The sequence below is a fragment of the Camelina sativa genome, chromosome 8 (assembly GCF_030686135.1).
Source record: "Camelina sativa cultivar CO46 ecotype springtype chromosome 8, ASM3068613v1".
In the NCBI taxonomy this organism is placed as follows: domain Eukaryota; kingdom Viridiplantae; phylum Streptophyta; class Magnoliopsida; order Brassicales; family Brassicaceae; genus Camelina; species Camelina sativa.
In genome coordinates this window covers 24,395,189-24,419,523 of record NC_141887.1, presented here as the reverse complement: position 1 = coordinate 24,419,523, position 24,335 = coordinate 24,395,189, and the positions used below count along the sequence as shown (strand labels likewise).

Genomic DNA, 24,335 nt, shown 5'->3' with positions numbered 1-24,335 from the left:
AAAAGCTAAAACGCTGCGTTTTGTAGCTGATCTGCAAGCAAAAAGGAATGAAGTTAAATTTGTTTTACTATAGATAAATTTTTTTTTTTTTTCAACAAAATATCAACTCAAACGAGCCAATGCGAAGGAAAGTTGTTAACAAACAAAACATGATACGGAGAGGTACGCGCTTGGCATGCCTAGGAATCCGCACTAACATTAGCATTTCTTGAAATTAAAGATAAAGAAAAAGATGAAAATTCTTCCCTATCAATCTTGATGTATTCCAGGTACGTCGTGAAGGCTGGCCAGTCAGAAGGAGAAGACACCATCTTCACCAAATCGGAGCAGTCCGTATAGAAAGCCACGTCTCGGAAATCATGACCAATCATATACCGCATCGTCCAAAGAAAAGCTTCAGCTTCGACATGTAATGGTGATAGACTTCGACGAAAATTCCTAGCGCCCATCAGCGGTGACACAACCTGGAGCGAGGTACAACACCATCTAGCACCTGCAAATTGGTCTCCTGCTTTCCAGGAACCATCTATAAAGCAACGATAGACCGAGAAAACGGGTGGGAGTGAAGTAGTACCCCCAGACCCGATAAACCTACAGGGATAGGGTGAGAGATGTCTACATCATCCTCTACTTGAGCCTGCTGCCACCCTGTAGCTTCTCCTTCTGCAACCCTAACAATATCCTCTGGTTTCTCCACAATATCTTCAAAAACTCGTGCATTCCGAGCTTTCCAAATATACCACATAAGCCAAGAAAAAGCCACAACATGAGCCCCTGGATTCTGCTGCCCTAAGAAATGATCCAAATTTGCATACACCGAATCTGTCGGAAAGGAAAGTGGGCCCACCGGTACATGGGCTAAAGCCCATACTTGACGAGCAGGAGGACAAACAAAAATTGCATGATTTATGGTCTCCTCCTCCGCTCCACAGCGAACACATCCTAAATCACATGCAATACCACGACGTCCCAGATTATTCGAGACCGAAATACATCCAGATAACACCTGCCACATGAAATGTTGAATTTTTGGAGGGCATCGGACCCGCCAAACGCTAGCGAGAAGGGGTGTTATGTCTGGCCCAGAGCCACGAGCCATGAAAGGCTGATTTACATCAAGTCGTGCAGTGTGATAACCTGATTTGACTGTATACCGCCCTGTTTTCGTGAAATGCAAACCGAAAGGGTCTCCCCTTTGATTTCCTCCTAATGGTATAACCTGGATCAAAGCCACATCAAGTGGATCAAAATGCTCATGAAGCATGTCCATCCGCCAAGTGTTCGTCTCACGATCAATTAAATGATTCATTTGAAGAGAGAGGTCCTTTATCGGGCCCCTACTTAAAGCTGGTCTCGGGGATTGAGCTGGCACCCAAGGATCAGACCATATGGAAATGGTGTCCCCGGAGCCAACCTGTTTAATAAGTCCTTTATTAACCAAAGAGCGAGCAGAACATATACTTCTCCATCCGTATGATGGGGAGTAAGACCTAATAGGATCCAAAGGATGCGTATTCCTATAGTACCTACTTTTAAAAACCCTGGCAAACAGTGAGTTCGGAGCATCAATCAGACGCCATAACTGTTTAGCCAACATGGCGGAATTAAAATCGTCTACATTCCAAAAACCGAGACCGCCGAGCTGTTTGCTGACACATAATTTTTCCCAAGCAAGTCAATGCATGCCCCTTGATTGACCATTAGTGCTCCACCAAAAATTCGCCACTGCACTCGTAAGTTTGGATGTAATTGTTTTTGGTATCCTAAAACAAGACATCACGAAAGTCGGGACAGCAGTAACCACATATTTAATCATTACCTTTTTCCCCCTTTTGAAAGCAAATTTGCCGTCCAACCATTCGTTCGACTCTGAATTCGTTCACGAACAAAGGAAAAAACTTTGGTTTTTGCCCCACCCAAGCTTTCAGGTAAACCTAGATATGACCCCATACCGCCCAAGGTTGTGATCCCAAGGACATCCTATAATTCCGACTTCTTTGTGTCATCAATCTTATGGCCAAACTGAACCGATGACTTGGCAAAATTTATTTGTTGTTCCGAAGCAGATTCATACTGTTTTAGGATATCTAAAATTACCCGACATTTTTCCCTATCCGCCTTACAGAAAAACAGACTATCATCTGCTAACAACAAATGTGTAATAGGTGGGCATTTATTCACCACTTTTATCCCAGTAATAAGCTTGTTTGTTTCTGCCTTCCGTATATTTGCAATTAAAACCTCCATACATAAAATGAACAAATAAGGAGATAAAAGATCCCCCTGCCGTAACCCTCTCTGAGGAATGATCAAGCCATTGGGCTGGCCATTGAGAAGAACTCTATACTCAACCGAAGTGACACAAAACATTATCCACGACACCCATACCTCTGCAAACCCCATTTTGTGTAACAAAGTCGCGAGAAATTCCCACTCAACTCTATCATAAGCCTTACTCATATATGTTTTTATTGCTATAAATTGCCCTTTACAAGACGGGTTGGTACGTAAACCGTGAAACATCTCTTGTGCAATAAGGATATTATCTGAGATCAATCGGCCAGGAACAAAAGCCGATTGGGTCTCAAAAATAAGGCCCGATAAAACTCTCTTAAGCCGCTGGCACAATATTTTTGAAATGATTTTATATCACACATTACATAGGCTAATCGGACGCAATTCTGCCATCCTAGTTGGCTTGACCACCTTTGGAATAAGACAAATATGAGTTCGATTAAGATTGTTATCAAAAATACCCTCCACAAAAACCTATTAACCAAAGCCACAAGATCTAATTTCACTATACCCCAAGCTTTCTGGAAAAACAAAACGGTCATCCCGTTTGGACCTGGGGCTTTATCCGGGTGCATCATAAATAAAGCTGACTTTACCTTGGCCTCTGTTGCCGGACCTATAAACCGCTCATTCTCCTCATATGTAATAACCGGGTTTATCTCTCTTAAGATCTCCTCCAAATTGGCCGGATTTGTTGAAGTAAACAATTCCTCGAAATATGATACCGTCGTGTCACAAATGTCACCATCCTCAGTTGACCAAATATTATCCTTAGAAAACAAACCTGTAATCCGATTGCGAGCACGTCGCTGCTTTGTTTGGGCATGAAAATATTTTGAATTTTTGTCTCCCAATCGCATCCACTTATTCTGACTCTTTTGATACCAATAAATTTCTTCATCCTCGTATGCTTGGCGCAACCTATTTTGTAAATCTGAGATCACAGAAGAAGGAATAGAATCATCCTCCAGAGCCACCTCTAATTGACGTTTCAAATCCTCAATGGTGTCCCTGCCGAAAGGAACTTGTGATTTGTGCCACTGGGAGATTGCCCTTCGGCAATTCACAATTTTATCCACAAAGGAATCTGAACCCGGGTCCAAATCCCCGTCCCAGCCCATATTAATCGCATCCATCAATCCCGCCTTACCAATCCAGCGACGGTCGAAAATAAAGGTCTGTTTCCCCCGCGGCCGCTTGGCACCAATATTAACCATGAGAGGCTTATGATCCGATGCTATCATCGGCAAATATTCAGTGATTGTGTCCAGGAACAACTCATGTCAATCTTCATTCCCTAACGCTCTGTCCAACCGACAACGGATTGGTTTTTTGTCCCGTCAACCTCTCCAGGACAGACAATCCCCAAGATAGGGAAACTCCAAAAAACCACAATTCTGAATCATTCCATTAAAAGAAAGGAAAGACGAAGGATGTCGTAACTTCCCCCACGCTTTTCATAGTTCCCTCGCAGCTCATTAAAGTCCCCAACCACAAACCAAGGAGAGGAACGAGTATTACTAATTCGTACCAGACGTTCCCAAACCAAGATTCTTAGGAACTGGATCACCATATATAAAAGTTAAGTGGATTATCCGTCCTTTAAAAACCGCTTCAATATCAATTAACCGATTAGACTCGAACAAAATCGTTACCTGAAAATCAGCTTGATTGTAAAAAAGAGCCATACCCCCACTACAACCAATATGTTCAACTGTTTTAAGATTCTTGTATCCAAAATGACCCACAAATTTTTCTAAGACAAAGTACGATTGTTTTGTTTCCTTAAGAAATAAAAAATCAGGCCGATGTTTGGTTCATAAATTCCGGAGATTACCAATGGTGGCCTTGTTATCTAGATCTTGACAATTCCAACTTACTATATTCATGAAAAAACTTGAAAATTTTGGGGGTGAAGCCACCCACAATGATCTCCTCCCACCCTTAGGAAAAGGAGAGCATGACAAGAAACACCAATAGACCGTTGGACCCTATGCAATAAAAATATACAAACCAGAAATCCCATGAAATTATAAGGATAGTTGTGGGTAATATTTACAGCAGATATAAGAGGAAAGGGCCAAAAACTTTCTGCAAAACCCAACATATGTAAGAAAGCCCAACTACTAGAGGCTACACCACCAAAATAAGAAATCTGTATAGTCGAGTAAATAAAAAACAGGCCCAGGAAAGGCCCATGAACCGATAGCCACCTAAACCTCATATTGAAACAAAGACAAACACCGGGCCAACAGGTTTTATTTATTACTCGAAAACTTGAAGAACATCGGGTACAACCCAGAAAAATACAAGAGAAAAGCAACAATAACAACCGAAGCATAAGAAGAATACAACCATATGGATCAACCATTGGTGCCTTATTCAAAGAAAACAGAAAAAGAGAAAACAAAAACCACAAAGGAGCCCAGACCAAGGCTTGCTCACCACCATGCTGCCCTCTACTTACGATACTGTTGAGAATTGAGTTCTTGATTAAATCTGCAACAAAGAGAAAGAAGAAATCAGTGAGTCGAAGAACAAAGAAAAAGAAGCAAAGCTCCGTGAAGAAGAAGAAGCAGAGTCAACGACAAGAAAAAGGTCAACAAGCCTGTGTGTTTTGTCATGGGCTACTAACTTGATTTAGGCCCAAAGAGAAAGATGTTTTTGGTGGTCCATGTGGAAGATGGACTCGACAAGTAGAAGCAAGAGACCAAGGACAAGACAAAGTAGAAAGTTGTGTTGTGACTTAGTCATTTGTTTGTTTAAAGCCTAGCTAAGAGAGTTGTTGTAATAGTAGTGTGGCTTGTGTAAGAAAGCAAACCTATGATGTGTAAGGGTTAGTACCTAGGAGCGTGGTCTAATGTGTAAGAGTCATGATGGTCTAAGTATGGGAGCATGTGGGAGGTGCAACTAGTAGAAGTAGTATAAGTATGATGTGTGTGTTGTAAGAAAGTATCCTTGAGATCCGCAAATAAAATGTAGACAATTAATGTGTGTTCTCTCTTCTCTCTTACAAATCGTTTGTCATATGAAAAGAAACAAAGAAAGAACAAGAGAGTAAAGAGAGAGTCTTTATGCTTCTGTTAGAGTAAGAGAAACAGAGCATACAAGTGAGTGTAAGGGAGATGGTGAACCTCTTAAGAAAGACTAAGAGGAAGATCCTGAAATGTCAACAGATACACATTAATTAACCGGATGATTTGGAGGTTTTCCTCCTTGGTGAGAACCGACTTTCCCATTCAGTCCACCCCCTTTAGTGACAACCTTCTTACGCGGAGAAGTCAAGGAAACCATATTCCTTTTTTTTGTATTAGCACCTGGAAGAAAACCCTTTTGCTTCACCACTCTGGCCTGTGCAGGAGGCGCCAAGCCTCCAACTGCTGCACTCGGTGCCGTAACCTCAGAGACATCACCCGTAACAACAGTAGCTTCCTCAATGGAGACCTGATCAGAGAGGACCACCTCATCAGTGCCCTCATCAACCTCCCCCTCATCCGTTAAAGAGATATCCTCCTGGGGAGACCCCCTTGACACCACACCTTGCTCCTCCATTATAGTGTCCATGAAGCCCAGGCCAGGTTCATCCCTGGTCGGAAACTCCTGCCCCAACAGATTCCCGAGATCCTCAGAGAAGAGAAACTCCTGTTGTGACAATTCCATGGAACCAGAGGCTGGTACACTGGGAAACAAATTCTTGCACACCCTTTTTTCAGTCTCCTGCACAGCAACCATACTGGACTCCCCAGATTGATCACCCACAGCCACAGCCACCTCTCCTTGAGGACCCAGAAAAGCATCAAGTAACTTCTGCTCAGTAGGAGAAAGGCTGATTCCCACATTGCTAGAAGGAGGTTGAGTTATACCAGTCTCTGAAACAGCAACCTGAGAGATTGTAGCAGGAGCGAGAGCGACAGTTGCATCCTTCTTCACAAACCTCTCATCCACATAAGTATTCTTTTTATTCTTCCTCCACTTGCCTGTTGCCCTACACCACGCCCATTCCCATGGGCAGAACCTTGAAGAGGCGCCCCTGAACCAGCACCATTTAACCCCGAACCAGTTGCATGAGCCCCACCATTGACCGTTGCACCCTTATAACTCTGAAGCTTATCCTCTTTTTTTGGATCAAAACCATCTTCAAGTCGCTGCTTCCCCTTATCACCAAATAGTGGACAACGGCTTAAATCATGACATAAACTGTGACATCGCCGACAATACCCATACATACGCTCATATCTCAGAGAGATGGTCGTCTCCTCTCCACTGTGAAACTCAACAGAGGCTTCAAAAATCAGAGGTTTGAAACCATTCAACAAAATCTTCACTCGACCATTATCCAGATCAATCTCCTCAACCTCTCCCAGATCAGCTCCAATGGTACGGAAAGTTTCATCAGCCCAGGGACACCCATTACACGAACCCAGAATTTAATGAGACAAGGGTATCGCGGATCCACGACCGGCTCCCATCGGACCAACGAAAGCATCCAATGATCAAAATGGTATGGTTCCATCTTCAAAACCTCCTGAATGTCCTCTTCTTGCTCAAAATCAAACTGAAAACGCCCCAAACCGAGATCAGCCCCAACCACTCTCTCCTCCATCTTCCATATCCGGGGAAGCATGAATAACAAAGCCTTCATATCCTGCATAGCCGGATTCGACCAAGCAAAGTTTTGGAATAACCCTCGATCAATGTTGTGTTATCAAAGCGTGGGACCTTGATCTTCAGCTTACTCCCAGAACCCGAAGAGCTCCCATGCGGAGTGTTAATATAGATAAATCTGTTGACATAATTAATAAAAAGAAATAACATAATTAATTATTAATTATTTTATCTTTTTATTTTTGTGGAAAAATATAAAAAAAATCTATGACCTTGAAAATAATTATATTTAGAAGAGAAGGAGTTTGTTGTGTTACCCAGAGAGAGAGAGATATCCTTTTATTTTCTTTTCACCGCCCTTGTCAAAGAGGTCCCGTCTCCTCTCTCTTTCTCTCTATATTACGCCTTTTTTTTTTCCGGAACGATTCTCAGGGTTTTGATTCTCTCTCTCGCTTATTTCTCGATCGCAGCTGCTCTCCCCGATCCTGGAGAATCGGATTCGTCACCGTCTTGTTTAGAGAGGTACGGCGACGCCTTTTGTCTGATTTTAGGGTTTAAGATCTCGTGTTATCGCTACTCGTCTCTCGATTTCACGATTGTTTTGTTCCTTTTTGACGGTTGATTTTTGGATCATTGTCTTGTTTGTTCCGTCTGTCTAGGTTTTTATTTGAGTTTGTTTGGGATCGGGATTGTGCTAGGGTTACATCGGTCTCTCTGGATTGTGTTAGTTTTCTTGGATTGTTTGTTTCTCGAGTATCCCTTTGTGTATTATACTTTGTTTGGCTTCGTTTCTGTAGAATCTTGTTGTTTTGATTTGTGTTCGTTGGTGAAAGTAGTTTTGGTTTTGATAATGTGGTTGTTAAATGTTTTATACTAGCATCTATCGTTTCGTTGTGATTCTTGTTGTTACCGGTGTTCTAAATTTTGGCTTTCTCCTTAGCTTGACAAGCTGTTTGTCAACATGGAGCGCAAGACGATTGACTTGGAGCAAGGATGGGACTATATGCAGACTGGTATTACCAAGCTGAAACGGATTCTGGAAGGATTGCCTGAGCCACAATTTGACTCCGAGCAGTATATGATGCTTTACACGTAAGTTTTATACTTGTTTATTACCATATAGCAGTTTATTTGCTTGTAACCTGTACTTATATTGGGGTTTTATGTGATTCTCAGCACTATCTACAATATGTGCACCCAGAAGCCCCCTCATGATTACTCACAGCAGCTTTATGACAAGTATCGTGAAGCATTTGAGGAGTATATCAACTCAACAGTGAGTCTGTTTGAGATATTTAGATTCTAATTTAAATCCCCTGTGATGTTTTTTACTTCCTTCACTCAATTGTCTGAACCTTGAGTTTTTACTTTTGTGCACGATTTCATCTGTTTAGAATTCTTGTACGCTCTTGATTTTCAAGTTGATGAAATGGTTTTGATTATTTGCTCTCTTGTTTTCTGTTTTCTAGGTATTGCCTGCTTTGAGGGAGAAGCATGATGAATATATGCTGCGGGAGCTGGTTAAAAGATGGTCGAACCATAAAGTTATGGTTAGATGGCTATCCCGCTTCTTCTACTATCTCGACCGTTACTTCATTGCTCGGAGATCACTTCCACCACTGAATGAAGTTGGTCTGACATGCTTCCGTGACCTGGTACGGCATTCATTCTTGTGATTTTAGTATAGCATAGCTTTCCGTTTTATTTAAATATATTTTAACTTTTCCTTGATTTTGTTTGCTTCAGGTTTATAATGAGTTGCATTCTAAGGTCAAAGAAGCTGTGATAGCACTTGTAAGTTATGCCATCAATAATGTTTAGTTATATCCAACTTTGGTTGCTTGATACAAAGTCTAACATGAAATGTTCTTCTGTCAGGTTGATAAAGAACGGGAGGGCGAGCAGATTGATAGGGCGCTACTGAAAAATGTATTAGATATCTATGTAGAGATTGGAATGGGACAGATGGAAAGGTATGAAGAAGATTTCGAAAGCTTCATGCTTCAGGATACAGCATCTTACTATTCTCGCAAAGCATCAAGCTGGATCCAGGAAGATTCTTGCCCTGATTACATGTTGAAGGCATGACTCTTGACATCATTATCTTAATTTTCACACTAGTTAAATGTAGTCATTAACTTTTGTGCTTTCTTGTTCCAGTCTGAAGAATGTCTAAAGAAGGAGAGGGAGAGAGTCACTCACTACCTTCACTCAAGCAGTGAGCCAAAGCTGGTTGAGGTTGTTTATGATACAATATGCACTACATTATTTAATTTAACATGTACTATTACGTTTGATGATGGAATCTTATTCTTGCATAGCCTTAACTTTGCATCGTTACTTTTCAGACTCCTGAATTGTATGGTAGCATATATTATATTATTTCAGACTCCTGAAGACTCCTAAATAGCATATATTATTTTATGTCTTGACTTATATAGTTATCTTTTGTACGCAGAAAGTACAACATGAACTGTTGGTTGTATATGCAAATCAGCTTCTAGAAAAAGAGCACTCAGGTTGCCGGGCCTTGCTAAGAGATGACAAGGTAAAGCAAGTATTTTTGTTCTCTATTGTTAGTGGGTTAGTGTTTGTAATTCTGTATTTGATGGAGTATATATGTTTACTTTCAGGTGGATGACCTGTCCAGGATGTACAGGCTTTACCATAAAATTGTGCGAGGTTTGGAACCCGTTGCAAACATTTTTAAGCAGGTTACTTACCTATCTTCATTCTATTAATTATGATTACCGAAGGGATTGGCTTTCCTTCATGTTTTATTTTTGTTCGCTTATAAATTGTACCCCATTAACTGTTTCTTGTTATTGTATGCAGCACGTCACAGCTGAGGGTAACGCTCTTGTCCAACAAGCCGAAGATACGGCTACTAATCAGGTTCGTATTATTTTACTTGTTACATTTGGATAACTCTTCTGTTTTGTCTGCTTAACTTGTGATTGCTGAGATCTTTTTTATTCCACAGGCTGCAAATACTGCTAGCGTCCAGGAACAGGTAAAATTAGAAACTGATTAAATAGTTTAGATATTTGGGAATCTAGTCACTCACTCTTTTTTGGGAGATAAAATTGTTTACGATTTACTTATCCTCTCACTCTTATCAGGTTCTTATCAGAAAAGTGATCGAACTTCATGATAAATACATGGTCTATGTCACCGAGTGTTTCCAGAACCACACCCTCTTCCATAAGGTCTGATGTACTTTCTACGTATTTGTCATGCGCCTATCTTATTCAAGTTTATGATATGTAACTAACCAAGTTTTTTGAAACACATTATAGGCTTTGAAAGAGGCATTTGAGATTTTCTGTAACAAAACAGTCGCTGGAAGTTCAAGTGCTGAATTACTTGCAACATTTTGCGACAATATTCTCAAGAAGGGGGGAAGTGAAAAGCTGAGTGATGAAGCTATTGAAGATACGCTTGAGAAGGTACACCTTCCGTAAAATTGTTTTTGCCTATCTCTTTTCTGGTGTCCTGAAATCGGTCCTGAATTTTATAATGTTGTTACAGGTTGTCAAATTGCTTGCGTATATAAGTGACAAGGATCTTTTTGCCGAGTTCTACAGGTTTATCTCCCATTCCAGTCTTGATTTATCTGTAAATCTGATCTTTGTTTTGCAATTTTTTTGTTTTTATTACCTTTTTGTGGGAAGGCCTTCCAACAACATAGTATTAGATTGACAAAACGTTGGAGTACTGAGTTGCAAGCTGTTTTATTTATGGTTGATTGCAGGAAGAAGCTAGCCCGTAGACTCTTGTTTGATCGCAGTGCTAATGATGATCATGAGAGAAGTATCCTTACAAAACTTAAGCAACAATGTGGTGGACAGTTTACTTCTAAGATGGAGGGCATGGTTAGTTTCCCTGTGTTTCTTTATCTAAGTTCTACTTGCTCTGATTGTTTATGCTTTCTATATTATTTTATCTGTTGGTTACAGGTTACGGATTTGACATTGGCAAGAGAAAACCAAAACAGTTTCGAGGAATATCTAGGCAATAACCCTGCTGCAAACCCAGGAATTGACTTGACCGTCACTGTTCTTACCACTGGTTTCTGGCCAAGTTACAAATCATTCGACATAAATCTACCTAGTGAAATGGTAAATGATTTTATGTTTTTCTTATCTTCTTGAAAATGAGAAAGGTTGCTCCAGATAGATCCAATTCGTTTATTCTTTGTTTCAGATCAAGTGTGTTGAAGTCTTCAAAGGGTTTTATGAAACGAAAACGAAACACAGGAAGCTTACCTGGATCTATTCACTAGGAACTTGTCACATCAACGGGAAGTTTGATCAGAAGCCCATCGAGTTAATTGTGTCTACTTACCAGGTACCTTTTGTTTCCCAAGAAATGTTGGTAATTATTTTAAATCATTGGCGTCTGATGCCACGTTCTTTATCTATTTAGGCTGCTGTGCTTCTACTCTTCAACACAACTGACAAATTGAGTTACACTGAGATCTTGACTCAACTGAACCTAAGCCATGAAGATCTAGTTAGGTTGCTTCATTCTTTGTCATGTGCTAAGTACAAGATTCTCCTCAAGGAGCCAAGCACCAAGACTGTCTCTCAGAGTGATGTCTTCGAGTTCAACTCCAAATTCACCGATAGAATGCGCAGAATCAAGGTTTGTGACGTTAATGTTATTACTCAAATCTCTGTCTGTCAATCCACATCTTCTTTTACATATTTGTTAATCACTAACATCATCAACTTCGGTGTTTTGCATCACAGATCCCTCTTCCTCCAGTTGATGAAAGGAAGAAAGTCGTTGAAGATGTTGATAAAGACAGACGCTATGCAATTGATGCTGCCATTGTGAGAATCATGAAGAGCAGGAAAGTATTGGGACATCAACAACTCGTTTCTGAGTGCGTTGAGCAACTTAGCCGAATGTTCAAGGTAAATTAAATATTATATATACACAATTGAGGATGCTTGTAGTGATGAATTTATAAACTAATTGTGGACTCGTATGGTTTTGTTGCAGCCTGATATTAAAGCGATCAAGAAACGTATGGAGGATTTAATAACAAGAGATTATTTGGAGAGGGACAAGGAGAATCCTAACATGTTTAGGTACTTGGCTTAGGGCTCAAAAAACAACTGTGGAAGTGGTTGGCTCATGAAAGGTAGTGCACCGAAGCATCTGCTTGTATATTAGAAGTCCATATGGATACACTCCTTAAAAAGAATTTATCTCTTTGGTTTTCAATTTTTTTTAATTCTCTTATGCTAAAAAAATTCGGAAGTGCTGTTTTTTTTTTTTTTTTTTGGGATGCAATTTGCCTTTTGGGAACTGTTTCTTGGATATTGAATGGAATGGAGGAGATGCCTTAATGAATGAATCTCTGCTTTCAAGTATGTTAATCATTTGATATTCTTATGAGTTTTATGTGTTACTGGCATAAACTTCAAAAGACAATTGTCATGTGGAATTGGCTTCGGAACAAGTACAAATAGGTTTAACTAGATCAGATTAGCTAGGAAAAAGAGAGTTGGATGAATTTATCACTGATAAAGTGGTGCCAAAAACATGGTGGTGCTAGAAATTGAAGATCCATTCCCTACTTGATATATTTCATGAACTGTTTTAGAATTCCGAAGGAATCTGTGATGACCATACCAAAAAGAGGAGTATGGGTTTTTACAAGCAATGGGGAGATACAATATGCAAAAGACAATATTTGGGTTCATCTCTAACATTTCATTCACCCCTTTATAAAATAAGAAAATAAAATTTGTATACATTATTATAAAATTAAAAAATTAAACCGCTTTTTTATAAACTCAAACCGATACATAATTTATTTTAATTGTAAAATTTAAATCCTAATCATCTCATTTGTAAACCTAAACCGACATACAGTTTTGTTCTAATTGTAACATTTAAACTCTAACTATCTTAATTGTAAACTCAAACTGACATATAATTTCGTTTTAATTGTAAAATCTAAATCCTAACCATCTCTGTAAACCCAAACTGACATATAATTTTGTTTAAATTGTAAAATCTAAACCCAAACCACCTCATTTATAAATCCAAACCGACATATAATTTCGTTTTAATCGTAAAATATAAACTCTAATTCTTATTTATAAACTCAAACCGATATATAACCTCATTTAATTTTAAAATTAAAACCAAGCTAGTATTCAACTTTAAAAAAAAATAAAAGTATACAGAATTTGTTTCTTTAATTTGTTATGCTTTTTAATTTCATTTTGATTTATTTTTTTAATACAATATTAAATAGAACATTTTGATTGGTTGAGAGGGAAGCGGGTGAATACAAAGGTTCACCCCTTCACCCAAGTATTTTTCATATGCAAATCTTTCTAGTTTCTGCGACAAGTATTAATAAATCCGTGGCTGAGCTTTGAGAACAAAATTAATGAGTTGATCTTTTTTTTTTTTTTGGCTCAACATCAACTATTCGTTATCCAAGAACATTACATCCACAAAGAAGGAACATAAATTTCCCTCCATAGAATTTGACCAAATGCAATGAGTCGATCTAGTATGCCCTGAAACACTAGCGGATCCAACGCTACGAGACCAAGAATCATTGCATTTTTTTACCACAACGAGATAAATAACACACCACAACTCGGGGTGAAATCATCTCTTAAACCACCTAAGAAAACCCTATGACACGAAAACAACTACTAACATAGAGGAGACCAAATCCTACACTGAAAAACAAAGCAAAACCAAGCTATTAGAACCTTATGATCTGCGAGTAAAACTTGTCCCAATAACATCGACACCCAGAGGCGCATTATCAGAAAGAACTTGGTTCCTCCGGTTTCCATTGTTCCGGTCCTAAGCCAAAAAACGGACCATACATCCGACTGACCCGACCAATAGACACAAAACAAACCCAGCATGAATAGAGGCTTCTCCGACCTATTCCACACAATGACCAGAATGCTAATACCTAAACATAAGGAATTGGAACACAAATTAGCATAGCTTCACCTCATGGTGCATTCCCGGATTGACCACATTGCATCAGCCTTGTTGTCTCGCTTCTTGGCCGGACTGACACCAGAAAGTTGAGAAAGCTCACGAGAAACGCTGGCTTTGGGGAAGATCTCAAATCTTGGCTCCCGACGCTCACAGTAAACTCCCCAACAAACGGTAAAAAACTAAAGCCCGACTCAACCATTAACGTCCGGTCGGCTGGAAACTCCGGCAGAAGGTTGGAGGTAGCGGGAGGACGCGACCCAAAAGACCCAGATCTGACACCTTGAATCTGCATAGGAGGCCGCCCGGATTTGCATCGAACCACCACCATTCTCCCGGAGAGGAGAGCGAGCCGAGATCTCTCTCCGTAGCTTTAGCCGCCGCGACATCACATCTCCGCGGTTGAACCCTCATCAACACGACCAGTGAGGGAAAGATCGAGGCTCCCAACTACTACAACTAGAAAAACAAAGAAGAAAAGACGAAAAGCAGAGAAGCAGAGCCCTCTCAAACCGCCGACGAAGCCTCGGGCGGCAGAAAGGCAAGCGGACTTCAGGCAGCGGCGAATTGTAAAACTAGGGTTTTGAGAGAATTTTTTTTTTTTTTTAATTGAAGAAATTGTCATTAGATCCCCTTGTATTAATGAGTTGATCTTGTGGTATCAGAACCAGCAAATTCCTGTCCAAATGGCTCAGTAGAAGCAATGTTTATCTTTATGTGTGTATTTATTTTAATCAAAATGGGTCTTTAAATCCACTCGTAAGTATCAAGTATAATAAGTGAACTGGACTAGGGCTTATTTTAGCAGGCCCAAAGCGCTTGTGGTCAATCCTGCGCCAGGTGATAAGAGTGTGAGATACACGAGTCTAGTCTAGCGCTCCTTCGTTTTCTCTTCTTCGTTCTTCTCTCTCAGATCAAAACAAACAAAACAAAAAAAAAAGCTTCGTGTGCGTCTCTCGTCCTCTAAGTTGTCGAAAATGCTGGCCAGGCTCGCCGCTAAGCGTCTTCTCGAGATCCGTCAAGTTTTCCGTCAACCAACAACCTCTCAGGTAGGTATTTCTCAAAAAAAATTTCTCTCATTTTTTTTTTCTCAGGCTCTTTCCCGATCTCATGCTCCGTTTGGTGATTTCTATCATACAGGCGTCTCGTAGCTTATCGACGGCCTTAAACTACGTGAGTTGTTGGATATTCTCGCTGATCTTTGCTTTTAATTTTTCTGATTTTGAAACTAAATTGACATTTGATTTTTGTTGTTTTGATTACTTATAGCATCTGGATTCTCCTGATAACAAACCCGATCTCCCATGGGAGTTTTCAGAGGCAAACAAATCTAAGGTCAGTGAAATTAAATCGCTTCTTTGATTTGATAACGATGAAAAATCTACAGTGCGTTGAACGAATTGGGGATTTTATTTAGTCTAGGTCAGTACGGGTACGAACTCCTTTTGGGTGAACTGTGTGGTGAACGGTTATGGTGGAAACAAATTATACTGTTACGGGAAAATGTATGAATCTTTAGCTCTCGTTCCCTACTGATTATTCATCTCAGACTAGAATCAGCTTCAAATATGTTTCGTCCCTGCTCGACGGGTGTGTGTGTGTGTGACTTACATTGTCTTTCTACTTAGAGCAGAAAGAGTTTTTGTAATGTTTTAATGGGATTTAAGGAATGGTTTGTTTGATCCCAAGTCCTAACTAACATATTCCTTGGCTTCTTCTAGTTAGGCATCATGATTCTGTGAGTTAGTAGTCCTAGAAAAGATACTTGGGATTTTCTGATATTTTCGGTTGTTTATATGTGTTTACATTAGAATTGGCTATTTTTTTTGAGGGAGACTCAGGATGAGGAACCTAAATGGCCTACAGATTTTCCGAATCTGCTTATATGAGGCAGAAAGATTGTTCGGAAATTAGTTAGCCGTTTTATGGAGTTAAACTACTAATATGTTCTTGTGCGTTTGGTTACTGTAGCTTTCATGTCTGACTGCACTAATCGTCTAAAGAAAGTGAATTCTACTTCCCCATGCATCCAGATTTTCTGGAATTATAATATTTTGTCCAAACTGTGTAGGTTAAGGAGATACTCTCTTACTATCCAACGAATTACAAGCAGTCTGCAGTTATTCCGCTTCTAGATCTTGCACAACAGCAGCATAGAGGCTGGCTCCCTGTTTCAGCGATGAATGCAGTATGTTTTCGTTTCAAGTATATTTCAATTTTTCTCAAAATATTGAAAGGATTGTGAAGTGGGAGTTCATAACAATACAACAAAAAAATTTGCAGGTTGCTAAAGTTATAGAAGTTGCACCTATCCGTGTTTATGAGGTTGCAACATTTTACTCAATGTTCAACAGGGCAAAGGTAAGAAATACTTACTATCCCATAAACTCAAGTCTCTACTGTGCTCGTCAAAACACATATCCCATACCCATATTTCATTTGCTCCTACAGGTTGGAAAGTATCACCTTCTAGTTTGTGGCACAACACCTTGCATGATCCGTGGTTCACGAGACATCGAATCAGCTTTGCTGGACCATTTGGGAGTGAAACGCGGTGGTAAAGTTCTATTAGAAACCTTTCATTAAAAAGCAAACAAAAGCAGCATACAATGATGTTCAGTCATAACAATATTCTGTATTATGTTTTTGCAGAAGTCACAAAGGATGGTTTGTTCTCTGTTGGAGAGATGGAATGCATGGTATATATTTCACATCTCCTCTCTTCTTTCCGTAAATTGTAAACACTTGCAGAGCCATCACCGAGATTAGTTCTTTCGCATGAAAAGATAACAATATAAATCTCATGTGTTTGGTTTTGTTACAGGGATGTTGTGTTAATGCACCCATGATCACTGTGGCCGACTATTCCAATGGATCAGACGGATATACATATAACTATTTCGTATGTCAATCTCATCGAATGACTTTTCTTTTCTCCCGCATTATTTTAATTTTTGATGTGGTTTAAAATGGAAAGAGTAAAATTGTATTTACATTGTCTGATGCTACAATACACAGGAGGATGTGACACCAGAGAAAGTCGTAGATATCGTTGAAAAGCTGAGAAAAGGAGAAAAGCCACCGGTAAGACATTAACCCAACCCATTGCATTTGGATACTTTCCGATGTTCTTCTCGTACTATAGCGTACTATAGCATTGCATCGGTTGGGTAAAACAATCTGGTTGTGTAACGGTATAGGGGGTGCCCAATCTGGTTTCGGTTCACTTTGTTGGATTTTGGATTCTCCGGTTTTTATTGGGTTTTCTTTAGGACTATATGAAAAATTTTAGGTTTGAAACAGTTTATTTTCTTCATGGTTAAGGTTTGCTTAGATGTATATAGCAAAAATGGAACCACCAAAGCGGTTTATCCCTGTTTGTTTTGGTTTTTGGATTGATTTTGATTTTGGGTTCAGTTTAAACCAGATTGGACATACCTTCTAAGCCAAAACCCTAATCCAACTTCTCATGATGTTAATCTTTGTTTTTCAGCATGGAACTCAGAACCCGCAGAGGATCAAGTGTGGACCAGAAGGAGGAAATACGACACTGCTTGGAGAGCCTAAGCCACCGCAGTTCCGTGATCTTGACGCATGCTAAGCTAAGTTCTGTTTCGCCGCATTTGTATGTGGTTCAATAACGCAAAGGCTATAGCGATGTTTGACGCCTGTAGCATCAAATTGAGTTTGCATTGTAGTCTTCTTGGTTTTGGAGTTTAAACCCATTTCAAACAAATTACCAAAACCTCTTATTATTATCTCACTTCCAAAGATTTTGTGAAATTGTAATAAAGACTTGTATGTGTTAATTTAAAACCCAAGAATTTTCAAACTTCTTTCAGAAAATTTAATTGACAGACTTGCACAATTTTGAGTTTTATTTTACTAATCACAAAATCATCAATGTGTTTTTGGTTTATTTTTCCAAGAGCTAACAAAATTATAAATAAATTTCCTAAATTTATCTCTCCATCCCAATGCAAAATGTAAACAACATGTCCTTCTCCAATATATAGAGTATAGACTTCATCCTTTGAGAGTTGGATACTGAAAATTCTAAAAACTCAAACCAAAAAAAGAAGCACAACACATATCATATCTTTTTCTCCAAAAATTTTGATTCATGGGAACAAATTAATAATGTTTCTCATTATTATTATATCCAAATTCATACAAAACAAATAGGAATACAAGGGATGACAAATTACAAATACTTATTTTATTTTTCTCTCAAATTGTACAAAACTAAACAAGGTCCCACAACTTCCCACTACTACTAAATAATAATAATAATAATAATAATAATAATACCCCTTGAAGCTCCATCCTCAACTTCCCACTAAAAATCTTGAAAACAAAAAGTTGCTTTCATCAAAGTCCACCTAAAATAAAGGTAAAATGATAACAATCTCCAATATTTTAATCAAGTGAGCTTTTTGACAAATTTTTCCCTTACTGCAAATCCTACATTGATTCCATCTACAAAGCCTTTTTCACATTTTTACCATTCCATCCAGACGAAACAAGTGGGCGTGAAAGGGAGAAGAAACCAGATTCGTTAGAGCAGAAGCAAACGCCATGTTGGACTGTTGGATTGCTGTACAAAACTCAATTTTTTTGCACAAATCCTACTGTGGAGGATTAGTCTCAGGCTTCACCACCGAAGATGTATCCGGAGGCTGAGAATGGTAAATTGCCATTGCCAATGAGATAGGCATCATACAAAGAGCCTTTGATTGAAGAAGCTGCATCGCGGCTCCAACATTTTCTTCCATCAATTTAGCTACTTGACGTTCTGTCCCATCGTTAGACCATTTCTCCCATGCGGGTTGCGGAGCTCTTTCACCTTCACCCGTTTCATCCTATTGAGATTTTTAAGGAAAAAAACTTGAATGAAAACTCCATTACAAAAGTTTTGACCTTTTCTCCATTTTTTTCCTTTAAAAAGTTTATTTACCTCAACTGATGATGAAAGAGGCATATCAGTAACAAGTGGAGCAACTGCACCGGCTCCACCAAGTCGGCTCATGCTCAAAACCTACCAAAAGTTGACCAAAGAGACATAGATATCATTCAAAGGGATAAGCTTTATCCCACATAAAAATTATATAAATTAAAGCATTTACTTTTTCAGATGAGCATGGAAGATTTCACAAGAAACACATTTTTATTTTTTTAAAAACAAAAGATGTACTATCTTATCAGAAATCCATCATTGCATTCTACTTCTTTGGTGTCTCCATTATCTTTTAAAGTAAAGCAGCTTTCTTTTTTAGCTTGCGAGAGCTTTAAGTAACCGACTGCATTTTTTAGCATTTGATCTATTATAATGTGATCATGATGATTGTAATCAATGCCTGAATATGGTATTATAAATCCTTAACTGTCATTAGCCTGCCTATGACAAAACAAAAAGGGATAAAAAGACTAAATGCCAAAGAAATCAAAAGCATATAGGACTTGTTTATTCTTTCCCATATTAAAAAGACTGATCTAATCGGATTGAAATTTAGTTGAAGGGTAGGTGATGGTGGGACCAAAAGTAAGACCAGAAATCCATCTAAGAGAAATTTAAAGACATGATTTTTAGATCTCTAATCTTATAATATGACAAACAGATTTAAGATATTGCCTAGGGAATAATATGAACATTCAAGATAAAAACGGTAGAAGACTGGTTATATATACCTTAACTTGGAGTCTGAGAAACTTGACATAATCGACAATCTCATCGATCATAGCAGCTCTATCGGTCTGCAAATGAAGAAAGGAGAAACATTAACTGCTAAAAACCTTTCTAGAACTCCATATAATAGAAATGAGAAATGTTATCGTACAGGGGAAAGATACTGACCTTGTTCACAGTAGGTACAAGTTCCTGCAGTGCCCTGATCCGTTCTGCTATTCTTTCCCTACGTAGCTGTGGCAAAGTAAAACAAACATTCAGCTCATCCCTCCATAAAACCAAAGAGATCACTACACGATGGTCCATGTCTACATCTCAACGACCAACAACAACATGTATATCACAGGGAAAAGACCAAAGGAGTATCTGAAATTTACCCTCTCAGCAATGCTATGTGGATCAGTGGCCTGACCACGCCTAGCTCGAACCCTAGGGCGGATGGAGGTAGGCTGATGTGGCGCCGATGGAGCTGGCTGTTGCATTGGCTGCCCGTGGAAAACCTTCAACAACAACACAAAACAGACGAAAACTTAAAACCATTTGCACAAGAATTTATTTCATAAGTATTAAAGAAAAGCACTTATAAATAAGAGATTGTCTCTACAACAGAGTAACAACGGAATAAATCAAGTTAGATAACAAGAGCAGCCACACAGCTAGATGAACTAGCCCTAAGTTGCTCATAGAGTAACAAAAGTTAACATATTGGATTCTACTAAACAAACCAAAATCCCTTAGATTCAACAGCTCAAAACAAGTACCCAAAGCAACTCTACCAACATTGCTAAAAAAGTTGCCAAAAATGTTATCTTGAAAACCCTCAAAATCGATTTCTCCCATTTTCTCACAAAGCAAACAAAAAAAAGTTAAAATATTTATAAAAAAGCAAAGAAGTAAAAGCTTACAGGTTTCATAGAAGAACATCGGTTATCAACAACATCATCTGAGAAACGTTTCCCACTACCATGTCCACCTTCAGGTCTAAGAAACCCTCCTCCAGGTCCTTTCCCTTGATCAAGACTCAGCCCTAGAGGAAACATCTGATTGTGAAACCCAGTTGGTCCACTTCCTCCTAACCCACCCATATGACTTCCTTCGTCTCCAGAACCCAACTGCAACATCATCGGCGGTGCTCCCCCGCCTAATCCGCCGTCAACTCCAGATAAACCGGCTCCGGAAGAGGCTGAGAAGTTAGGAAGACCGAGGATTTGCTCGAAGAAATCATCAGAAGGAGTTTGGTCAGAAAGGTTCTCGTGAGGGTTGTTCCCAGCCATGGTTTGAGCTCAAAAAAAAAAAATAAATAAATAAAACAGAGACTTTGACTCGGCCGAGTCAGTGTGAGTTACGAGTTGGAAAGGAGAGATTTACATGCGAAAGCTACCTACACAGATTTTAATGTTTTTTGTTTTTTTTTTTTTTTTTTGGGTTGATGAAAATTTTGAGATGCTTTAAAACGAATGGGACGAACAAGACAGAGACGAGAAAGGAGCAGAAGAAAAGTGAAAACTTTATGCTCTGTTTATAAAATTTATCCTTTTTTGTTAAAGGACCTTACTTTTTCAGTTTATTTCATTTTTGCCATTTCCTTATTTTGCCTTCCAGAAACAAAATAAAAAATATTATTATATAAATGGGCTGAGTTTTTATCATAATTGGGCCTTCTCTCCTGTGTTTTTTCGCTTTCGCTTTTTCTTTTTTTCTCGACTCATGTACCATTTTTTGTTTAGTTTTCGAAAAATAATACTTTATGTAATTTGAATTATAAGATCATAAGAATTTTATAAGCTAAAAATTTTAAAATCATGTCGACTTGTTTTGGAAACGTAGCGTCTAGCGCCATCTAAACAACCCTCCTAAACCGGTTTTTGCTGAACACTAAGTTTTAGCGTTTGAATATTGCGTCGAGGAGTGTACGAGTGCCAAGCTGCTATTATTTCGTTTCGCTTCTGAATAGATAATTTTTTGGAAAATACTTAGGTTCACTTATTTCTTTTCAACCAATCAGAATTTTTTATACATTTTCTTATTTAAGAAAAGAAATCAAAATTAAATTAAAAAAGCAATACATATTAAGGAAACAAATTCTGTATAATTTTTTTAAGGTACATGATTAATTGGCTTCCTGATAAGATACATGATTAAATGTATATCCAATTTACATCCAACTTTTCCCCGGATACATGATTAAATCCAAAGTATATGGTTCTGAACTCCCTGGAAAGGACTTTATACTTGGATTTGACATCCTTCATAGTCTTCGGAGAGTTTCGTGGCACCCGAAAGGTCTCAAACACAAAAATCAGCTGCTAGCTTGGACAACGGTGTCTCATCTATATCCTATGGAGATGCTTAATCCTATAAAAGAAGAAATTGAAAAGACGTCTTGCACCACATCTCATTCGGAGTTTCTCACAAAATGTTCATCTCCTTTATGGAAGAATCCAGATTTCTTCATATCCTTACCCTTCAAGAAGAATGAGGATATCAACCCAACTAAAGCAAGTCACCCAGGAATGAACCCAGATCACTACAATCTTGCACTCGAAGAGATTGACCAACTCCAGAAAGAAGACCTCATTGAGAAGACCACTTCACCTTAGGCATGCGAAGCATTCTACGTCAACAAACAGGCTGAACAGGTGCGAGGAAAACTCAGATTAGTCATCAACTATCAACCACTCAACCATTTCCTTGCCGATGACAAGTTTCCTTTGCCAAAGAGAGAAGTGTTATTCCAAAATCTTCTGCAAGCACAAATCTTCTCCAAGTTTGACTTAAAAGCAGGATTTTGACAGCTTTGAATCAAACCAGAGGACATACCAAAGACGGGATTTTTTGTACCAGATCGTCATTACCACTGGAAAGTCATGCCTTTTGGACTAAAGGTAGCCCCTTCATTATTCCAAAAAGCTATGATCAAGATATTCGAGCCTATCCTCCCAAATGCGCTGGTGTATATCGACGATATTCTGCTATTCTCGTCAGACATAGATTCCCACACTTCATTATTGGCAAAGTTCCAGAGTATCGTACAAAAATACGGTATTATGCTATTAGAAAAGAAGATGGTGATCGGAGAAAACGGAGATTGATTTTATGGGAATGCACATATCCAAGGGAGAATACTACGTCCAACCTCACATTGCCACCCAACTCAATGAGTTTCCAGATGAACGACTATCTTTCAAGCAAGTCCAACAGTTTCTAGGGATTGTCAATTATATGTCGGATTTCATTCATGGTCTTGCAAAACACAGATCGATTCTCTCTGCTCAACTCAAGAAAGATGACCCTCCTTGGAGCCAGAAATGCACAGAAGCAGTAAAAGAATTGAAGAAAATTTCCACAACCTTACTAGCACTAAAAATCCCAGCAAAAGGAAAAAGAATTCTGCAGACGGACGCAAGTGATTGCTATTGGGGAGCAATACTCTTAGAAAAAGACGAGAAGGGGAAAAGACATATATGTGGCTATAAAAGTGGTCTTCAAAGATAGCGAAAAACACTACCATTCTACTTACAAGGAGATACTCGTTGTCAAAAGAGGAATAGAAAAATTTGAGTTTCATTTGGTGGACCAACATTTCCTCATCGAGATGGACATGTCATCCTTTGCAAAAATGATTCAGTTCAAGCAGAAGGTACTACCACAAGCTCAGTTACTCAGGTGGGCAAGTTGGTTTTCCCAGTGGAAATTCGATGTTAAACACATCAAAGGAAAAGACAACTTCCTCCCAGATTTTCTTTCAAGAACTCAGCGTCAAATCTCGACAATAGTACCCATGATATACACCCTCAGTCTAGACAATCCAACAGAAGATAACCTGCGGAAAAAGATTGCCGATATGCCGCATGGAATAAGAGAATCGTTACTCGACAATGTATTGATATACAGAGGGATTGAGACACTGCATGGTTTCCTAAAGCTTTATATACACCGGTATGGTCTTGATCAGGGTCCACTTCTTGGCATCCCTTACCACCGGCCTTTCCCTTCCTTACCACCATCCATATGAGCCCTGCTCATTATGGCCGGTTTCCTATAGAAGCATACCTCCTACTTTGGTACATGGCAAATCCTTACACTTTGCAGTCCTCATCCACAAAAGTCAACTGCTCTAGTGCTTGGCGAAATGCATATTGACTAGACGAAAGGCGCATTACAAATTACTATACAAGTGGCTCATATTATTCCATGATGTTACCTGGTGGCAAGAACATGTCCGTGCACAGCCTGAGTTGGATATACTTGTCACGTTCAGGATCACTACAGTCCAAGAAGAACAAGACGAGGAAATCATTATCCTAAAGAAATATGATGCGAACGTTGAGACAAGCTATAATAATGATGCTTTTGCCTCGGGAAACTTCCATCAACGCGCAAAGAAAATTGCATTATTGAATGGATTTAATGAATCTGAAGTTGACCCTAATCTTCTTTGTCCTCACACAGCACACTGACACAACAGACACGTCTACCCGCTAGGATTCGCTGAAGAAATACGACAAGTGTTAGCAGACTTTCATGATAAATACGCATGTCCACAATCAAATCCAGATCATCCGGTCTACAGAGTTGAAGGGAAAAAATACAAGATAAAGCGATACATTCCAGGCCAAAAGATCTACGTCACAGAAGTCGCCTCAAACAGATAAGATAAACGTCGCCTCTCTTTTGGAGACAGGGGGAATAAATAATAAGTGTGTGATATATGATAGTGAAGTATATGGTTATGAGAGAGTTGAATAAATGGAGGGTT

The 24,335-nt window shown here is 39.0% G+C and overlaps 5 protein-coding genes across 6 annotated transcripts; 2 read left to right on the top strand and 3 right to left on the bottom strand.

Annotated features, from left to right (window-relative positions):
• Positions 1 to 179: 179 nt before the first annotated feature.
• On the bottom strand, positions 180 to 3,539 carry LOC147940410 (uncharacterized). Its single transcript, XM_087461292.1, has 5 exons — positions 2,757 to 3,539; positions 2,098 to 2,619; positions 1,820 to 1,980; positions 575 to 1,541; positions 180 to 464 (listed from the first exon to the last, which is right to left on the bottom strand). The coding sequence occupies exons 1-5, from the start codon at positions 3,537 to 3,539 to the stop codon at positions 180 to 182; spliced, it is 2,718 nt and encodes a 905-aa protein (XP_087317418.1).
• A 1,714-nt stretch (positions 3,540 to 5,253) lies between these two features.
• Positions 5,254 to 7,196, bottom strand: LOC104707839 (uncharacterized). Its single transcript, XM_087461671.1, is given in 4 exon segments — positions 5,254 to 6,242; positions 6,245 to 6,697; positions 6,700 to 6,957; positions 6,960 to 7,196. Coding segments are annotated over 4 exon segments (1,626 nt in total). The 5' UTR covers positions 7,111 to 7,196; the 3' UTR covers positions 5,254 to 5,478.
• LOC104707838 (cullin-1) lies at positions 7,160 to 12,290 on the top strand. 2 transcript variants are annotated; one of them, XM_010424271.2, is made up of 21 exons: positions 7,160 to 7,270; positions 7,371 to 7,422; positions 7,841 to 7,992; positions 8,077 to 8,176; positions 8,370 to 8,555; positions 8,647 to 8,694; positions 8,779 to 8,982; positions 9,061 to 9,138; positions 9,359 to 9,448; positions 9,534 to 9,614; positions 9,736 to 9,795; positions 9,884 to 9,913; positions 10,023 to 10,109; positions 10,200 to 10,349; positions 10,432 to 10,487; positions 10,655 to 10,775; positions 10,860 to 11,021; positions 11,107 to 11,250; positions 11,329 to 11,547; positions 11,655 to 11,822; positions 11,911 to 12,290. In XM_010424271.2, exons 3-21 carry the CDS (start codon positions 7,862 to 7,864, stop codon positions 12,010 to 12,012), a joined length of 2,217 nt encoding a protein of 738 aa, XP_010422573.1. In that variant the 5' UTR covers positions 7,160 to 7,270; positions 7,371 to 7,422; positions 7,841 to 7,861; the 3' UTR covers positions 12,013 to 12,290. The 2 variants fall into 2 exon arrangements, with proteins under 2 accessions (XP_010422573.1, XP_087317796.1); XM_087461670.1 differs by having other exon boundaries at positions 7,173 to 7,422.
• Positions 12,291 to 14,649: 2,359 nt separating this feature from the next.
• Positions 14,650 to 17,758, top strand: LOC104707837 (NADH dehydrogenase [ubiquinone] flavoprotein 2, mitochondrial). Its single transcript, XM_010424270.3, has 10 exons — positions 14,650 to 14,939; positions 15,031 to 15,063; positions 15,160 to 15,225; positions 15,962 to 16,078; positions 16,174 to 16,251; positions 16,342 to 16,447; positions 16,543 to 16,589; positions 16,715 to 16,792; positions 16,909 to 16,974; positions 17,384 to 17,758. The coding sequence occupies exons 1-10, from the start codon at positions 14,868 to 14,870 to the stop codon at positions 17,489 to 17,491; spliced, it is 771 nt and encodes a 256-aa protein (XP_010422572.2). The 5' UTR covers positions 14,650 to 14,867; the 3' UTR covers positions 17,492 to 17,758.
• A 266-nt stretch (positions 17,759 to 18,024) lies between these two features.
• LOC104707836 (transcription factor UNE12) lies at positions 18,025 to 21,116 on the bottom strand. Its single transcript, XM_010424269.2, has 6 exons — positions 20,482 to 21,116; positions 19,954 to 20,076; positions 19,745 to 19,810; positions 19,579 to 19,644; positions 18,848 to 18,928; positions 18,025 to 18,752 (listed from the first exon to the last, which is right to left on the bottom strand). Exons 1-6 carry the CDS (start codon positions 20,848 to 20,850, stop codon positions 18,519 to 18,521), a joined length of 939 nt encoding a protein of 312 aa, XP_010422571.2. The 5' UTR covers positions 20,851 to 21,116; the 3' UTR covers positions 18,025 to 18,518.
• Between the last annotated feature and the right edge of the window lie 3,219 nt (positions 21,117 to 24,335).